General features: G+C 40.1%; 1 protein-coding gene across 1 annotated transcript in view; it reads left to right on the forward strand.

The window, feature by feature from the left end:
* The window catches only part of LOC103193744 (kinesin-like protein KIF28P), a 148931-nt gene that overhangs the window by 72149 nt on the left and 69575 nt on the right, over positions 1-7207 (forward strand). Inside the window, exon 6 of the mRNA XM_007937001.1 lies at positions 3961-4115. Within this exon, the coding sequence (XP_007935192.1) occupies positions 3961-4115 (155 nt within the window). The remainder of the gene's footprint in view (positions 1-3960; positions 4116-7207) is intronic.

Here is a 7207-nt window from a genome sequence, read left to right on the forward strand (position 1 = left end):
GGATATCATTGCTGATGTCAGATGGATCTTGGCTCAAAGCAAAGAATACCAGAAGATGTTTACTTGTGTTTTATGACTATACAAAGGCATTTGATTGTGTGGATCATAACAAATTATGGGTAATATTGAGGAGAACAGGAATTCCAGAACACTTAATTGTACTCATGAGGAACTTGTAGGCAGTCATTCGAACAGAAGAAGGGGACACTGCATGGTTTAAAGTCAAGAAGGGAGTGTGTCAAGGCTGTATCCTTTCACCATACTTATTCAGTCTACATGCTGAGCAAATAATCTGAGAAGCCGGATTATATGAAGAAGAACATGGCATCAGGATTGGAGGAAGAATCATTAACAAGCTGTGATATGCTGATAACACAACTTTGCTTGCTGAAAGTGAGGATGACCTGAAGCACTTACTAATGAAGATTAAAGAATACACTCTGCAGTACGGATTACATCTCAATATAAAGAAAACAAAAAATCCTAACAACTGGACCTACAAGCAGCATCACGATAAACGGAGAAAAGATTGAAGTTGTCAAAGACTTCACATTGCTTGGTTCTACAATCGACGCCAATGGAAGCAGCAGTCAGGACATCAGACGACATATAGCACTGGGCACATCGGCTGCAAAGAACCTCTTTTAAGTACTGAAGAGCAAAGATATCTATCTCCTTGAGGACTAAGGTGCGCCTGACACAAGCCATGGTGTTTTCTGTCTCCTCATATGCATGTGAGAGCTGGACAATGAATAAGGAAGACCGAAGAAAAGTTGATGCTTTTGAGTTGTGGTGCTGGTGAAGAATGCTCAAAGATCTAACAAATCTGTCCTGGAGGAAGTGCAGCTGGAATGCTCCTTTGAGGCGAGAATGAGCAGACTTCATCTCACCTACTTTGGTCATGTTGTCAGAAGGGACCATTCCCTGAAGAAGGATGTCATGCTTGGTAAAGTGGAGGGTCGACCAAGGAGGGGAAGGCCCTCAATGAGATTGATTGACACAGTAGCTGGGGAGATGGACTCAAGTATAGCAAGGATTGTGGTGCTGGTGTGGGACTGGGCAGTATTTTGTTCTGCTGCACATAGGGTCACTATGAGTCAGAAACAACTCAATGGCACTTAATAACAACATTGGTATTTGATCTACTTTTTTATATTTTTCATTGAAGCTCTGGGTTCCAGTACCATTATCTATAGCTGTTTTACTTGTTTTTCTCTGGTCATTGTTGTAGAGGGTCTGATCGGTGTATTTGCTTATTCTGTTATCTTGAATCCTCCTCTCTCTTCTATACTTCTTATTGGCTATCAGAGAATCATCTCTACAGTATCACATAGTATGATTTAGAAATGGTTATTCACAATGGCTGGGTAGATAATACAGTTAGTTTAGATTTTACCACCTTGTCCTCTAGGCCACAGCACTAGTAATGTTTGTTGGTTGCCTTTGTTGTTAGTTGCTCTGACTCATGGCAACTCCATGTACAACAGAACAAAACAATGTCTGGTCCTGTACCATCTTCATGACTGTTGATATGCTCAAGTCCATTGTTGTAGCTGCTGTGTACTTTGAGTGCCTTCCAACATACAGGGCCCATCTTCTTTTGTTTTTTTTATTATGCTTTAGGTGCAAGTTTACAGAGCAGAGTTTGTTTTACATTCAACATTATGTGTATATTTAGTTTCACTCCCCATTTACCATCCCCAACCCTAACCCAGTCTCCTCCCCTCCCTGACCAGCAACCTGCACCCCCCATACCCTTCATAGTTATGCACTGCTGTGTGTCCTGCATTTCCCTGTATGAAGGTTGCCCCTCTGGTGCCTGTGGTTGATCGCTCCAAGGGATGCATTTCCATAGAGTATGTGGGTGTGCCACCCTGGGAGTGGTCTGCTTGTATGTCTTGTTTACTATTGGGCTGAGAGCCAGCCCCTGGGAGTAAGTTTTAATCCAGGCCCAGAATGTATCCCTGGGCCATAGTATTGGGGGTCTCACCAGACTCCCCGCAACCAGTAATTCTGGTCATTATTGAGTTTTTGGATTTTGTTCCATGTTTTTCCTCCCACTCTTAACTTCTTAGCCACAGCCAAAAACCCGGAGCTTGAGACCACGGTTGCAAGTGTTCTGATTACCTAATCCACTCTGACAGAAATATACCACAAATGGGATGACTTTAACAAACAGGAGGCTTTAAGTCTGAGTTCAAAGTGCCAGGCTCTAGGGGCTGGGTGAAAGCCCCTTGACACTGAGCTTCAGCTCTGCTTCCTGCTACCAGCCCACTGAAGCTGGAGGCACCTCTGTACTCAGGCAGTTACTAGCTGCTGAGGCTGACAAACCCAAGGTTGGCAAGTGAAAAGGCACATCCCAATATTACCAAACCACAAGGCAGGCCATTGATTCAAGTCCATTGAAAGTCCAAGGATCAGCAGAGCATGGCAGGCTGTTGCACAATGACTTGGCTATATGCAGGGTACAAGCATGACATCAGCTAGAGACCATTACCAAAGCTGCTGCTTATATACAGAAACCAGACCACATCCCTAAAACAGCTACTCAGCTGCTTGGGGGTAGATCCCACCATGGAGTTGATTGCCAGTCTCATCATAGGGAATAACTATGAGCAGCTGCCCAGCCACTCAACCAGGCCCAGACAAGTTGACACACAACCTTAACTACCACAGCAGAGACATCAAGCTCAATTGTCGTAACATACTACACAAAAACATTGTTCTACATCCTACTTTGGTGAGTGGGGACTGGGGTCTTAAAAGCTTACAAGCGGTCATCTAGATGCAACAATGGGTCTTTTCACATCTGGAGCAAAGAAGCATAAGAAAAACAAAGACATATGGAAACAATTAGCCCAAAGTACTAGCGAACCATGCAAACCTCAGCCTACGTGACCCTGAGACCAGAAGAACTAGATGGTGCCTGGCTATCACTGTCAACCACTTGGAAAGGGATCACAATATGAGATCCTGGATAAAATAGGAAAAAATGTGAAACAAAACTCAATCAGAACTCTTGCAACCATGGTCTCAAGCTCAGGGTTTTTGGCTGTGGCTAACAAGTTATTATAACTTTGTTCCCTGATATTTTAAACTTGATATTTTTGGAGGAAGGGAAGAGATCAGCTGAAAATAATGAATGGAGATTTACCACCACACTCTTTTGGTTTCAGTAATAATAATAATAATAATAATAATAATAATAATAATAATGCTATTGTTGTTATGTGCCATTGAGTTGAACCCGACTCATAGTGACCCCTCCTTGGGTTTCCAAAGCTGTATCACTACAGAAGTAGATTGCCCAACCTTCCTTCTGAGGAGAATATTAGCACCTGTTATTATACACCAAACTTTGTATCTGACATATTATGTCTATTATCTTTAATTCTTCATAACATGCCAATAAAATATTATTATCCCCTTTTTACAAATGAGAAAGTTGAAACTCTGCAAAGTTAAGTCATTTGCTTCTGGTCATGTAGTCGTGAAGGGGATCTGTAGGATTCTAAAATCCATGTTCTTTACATGACATGATCACACAATCCTGGGTAGTTATTTTGTAGATTTCACAATGTTTTATATTTTAAAAGTTTTACTGACCATAGAAATACTGGAGCAACCATTGGTATCTAATATATCATTGGAAAATAGCTTTGCTGAATTGGGAAGAGGCGACTGAGATATTTGGACCTGGTAATGTATTAGGACCAGGCGGTGTTTCATTCTTTTGCACATAGGGTCACTATGAGTTGGAAACAGCAACACAGCACCTAACAACAACAATATTGTATTATTGTAAAATGTCATTGTAAAGAGTATGGAAATTTAATTTATAAATGTTATTGTGTCTTTCTTTGAATCTGAAATACTTTTAGAAGAAACATTTAAACACGTAAACTAGATTGACTTGCTATATCACTCTAATAGCATGATCTATGATATTTTTTTCTACAGGTTTTCCTGGACAGACATCTCACCAAGCAATCCAGTATTAATTTGGTGGATTTAGCAGGAAGTGAAAGGCAGAAATCTTCAGGATCTGAAGGGGACAGACTACGGGAAGGATCACGAGTTAACTTAAGTTTAACCACTTTAGGAAATGTTATCAGGTAAATAATCAGTGAGCAGATATTTGTGACATTAAAAAGACCTCAGGTATAAAAAGTTAGATTAATCATAATCCTTGGTTTATGATCCATTGTTATCATTGGTCATTGCCTGGCCCTCTTAAATATTTTGTTCCAACCTAATCATTTTAAATAAAATAACACACAAATGAAACTACCCTCTCAATCCAAGAAGCAGTATGTTACCAATGATGTACATCTGCCTGTGGTATTTCTCTCTCTCCTACCCTCCCCTTAGAGGCACCACAATCTTGAATTTTGTTTATCCTCCTTTCTTCTTTCTCTATCTCTGTCTCTCTCTGCCCACCCTTTTTCCTTCTTCCTTCCTCTTTCCTTTCCATCCTTCCTTCTTTTTCTCATCCTGTCTTGTCTTATCACATGTACATGTTGTTTAGTGGTACTTGTTTTCAAACTTCATAAAAAGAGCAAAATGCTATATTGTTTTTTGAGGCTTGACTTTGTTATTTTGTTATTAAGATATACATTATATACAGTAAAATACAAACATCTTAAGTATTCAGCTCAATAACTTTTTATATATGTATATAGTGAAGTGATTGATTACCTCCTAGATCAAGATATAGACCATTTCCTATACCCAGAAGTCTCTCTCATATCCCCTTCTATTCTATACTCTTAGTCACCATAGACTAGTTTTGCCTGTTTTTGATATTTATATAAATGGGATTATTCAGTATATGCTTGTGATGGTTGGAGTTGTGTGTCAACTTGGCTGGACCACAACTCTGGTTGAAGCAATTGCAATGATGAGATTCGATGTATATGTTTATCTATATGTTTTGAGCAGCTAATTGGTTGAAAGGGATTTTCCCTAGGGGTGTGGCCTGCTTCCAATATATTTATGGACATTGTGGGAAAATGAGAGATTCTTCGGTGAATCAGGATCCTGTTGTGCTTCCTACAACTGTCCGTGAGCAAACAGTCCACCATTCGGCCTGGAGATCTTGCATTCGTCATTCATTGGAGTCAACAGCCAGTATACTGCCTGCCAACCTTATGCTCATCAGCCCCTGCAGCTGTGTGAGTTGGGAAAACCCTCCAGCTTGATCCAAGAACTTGGGACTTGCCAGCTTCTATAAGTGTGTGAGCCATTTTTCCCGAGATAAATTTCTCTCTCTCTTTCTAAGCTTTACTGGTTTTGCTTCTCTAGAGAACCCAGCCTAACACAATGCTGTTTTGTGTCTGAATTCTTTCACTAAGGATTTTGACTATAAGGTGAATCAATGTTGTTGCATGTAACAATTATTCTTTTTTATTAATATGTAATACTCCATTGTGGGACTATGTTACAATATATTTATCTATTCTCCTGTTGATGGGCATTCAGGTTGTTTCCATGTTTGGGCTACTTTGAATAAAATTGCTATGAACATTCTTTTTTTAAATTTTTTAAAAATACATTTTATTGAAATACAATTTATGTACAATGAAATAAACAAAACTAAAATGACATGAGTCAATTTTTTTTTTTTTTGCAGTGTTCCCTCCTCTCCCCACCCACCCCTGGTAACCAACAAAGAAAGTTTCATTCCATATATAAACCTTTCCTTGACTTTTTACAACAATGAACGAATACTATATTTGTCCTTCTGTGATTGATTTATTTCACTCAGCATAATGTCCTCCAAGTTCACCTATGTTATGCAGTGCTTTGCAGATTCTGCAGTATTCTTCAGAATTGCATAATATTCCATTGTACATATGTATCATAGTTTGGTTATCTATTCTTCTGTTGATGGGCACCTAGGTTGTTTCCATTCTTTTGCCATTGTAAATAGTGCTGTGATGAACATGGGTGTGTATATAGCTGTTCTTGTCCTGGCTCTCACTTCTTTAGGATGTATACCTAGTGTGATAGTTGGAGCTGTGTGTCAACTTGGCTGGACCACAATTCTGTGTGGTTGAAGCAGTTGCAATGTGGTTATTCCCATGATGGAATCAGATGAATATGTTTTGAGCAGCTAATCCATTGAAAGGGAGTTTCCCTAGGGATGTGGCCAGCTTCCCATATATTTATAGACATCCTGGAAAAAGACATTTTTCTATGGATCAGGATTCTGTTGTGCTGCCTGCAACTGTCCATGAGCGAACAATCCACCACTTGGCCTGGAGATCTTGGATTCGTTATTTGTTGGAGTCAACAACCAGTATACTGCCTGCCAACCTTGATCTCCTCAGCCCCTGCAGCTGCAAGAGTTGGAAAAAACCTCCAGCTTGCTTTTTATATATGTATATACCAATGTGATTGATTACCTCCTAGATCAAGATATACAACATTTCCTATACTCAGAAGTCTCTCTTGTATCCCCTCCTATTCTATACTCTTAGTCACCATAGACTAGTTGGCATTGATTGGGAAAAGATGGGCTCCTGAAACCTGGAATGGGGACATATGGACAGATAGTAAGGAAGATCAGGATACAGAGCCTGTAAATTCTGTTGAATCCCTCCATCTGAAGGGATTACTATAAAACCATTATCCTCTCCCCCCTCAGTTTGATGGGATTAGCACAACTGTTCCTGCTCAGTCATTGCCTGAGGCAGAGGCCATGGAAGACATTGCTGAATGTTCTCAGAAACTGCCCCAACCACCCATTGTAGCTGCTAGCTTAACTAAAGTTAAGTCCAAGCAAGTGAAACAGAAAGTGTGATTGAGGAAGTGGTATGCTACACCCAAAAAGACCTACTTGATTTTGCTAACATGTGCAGACAGAAACCTGGAGAATATGTGTGGGAATGGCTATTGAGGGTGTGGGATAATAGTGCAAGGAATGTAACATTGGATCAGTCTGAGTTTATTGATTTAGGCCCACTAAGCACAGATTCTTCATTCAGTGTTTTAGCTCGAGAGGTTAGGAAAAGATCTAATAGTTTATTTGGTTGGCTTACTGAAGCATGGATTATATGGTGGCCTACCTTAAGTCAAGTTGAAGTACCAGACCTGCCTTGGTATACTGTAGAAGAAGGTATCCAGAGGCTTAGGGAAATTGGCCTGTTAGAATGGATTTATCAGATTAGACCCCCAGAGCCAGGAATGGAGAGTCCAGAAGACA

This window comes from Orycteropus afer, unplaced genomic scaffold, assembly GCF_000298275.1.
Source record: "Orycteropus afer afer isolate SDZICR_OR568_19922 unplaced genomic scaffold, OryAfe1.0 scaffold00039, whole genome shotgun sequence".
Classification (NCBI taxonomy): domain Eukaryota; kingdom Metazoa; phylum Chordata; class Mammalia; order Tubulidentata; family Orycteropodidae; genus Orycteropus; species Orycteropus afer.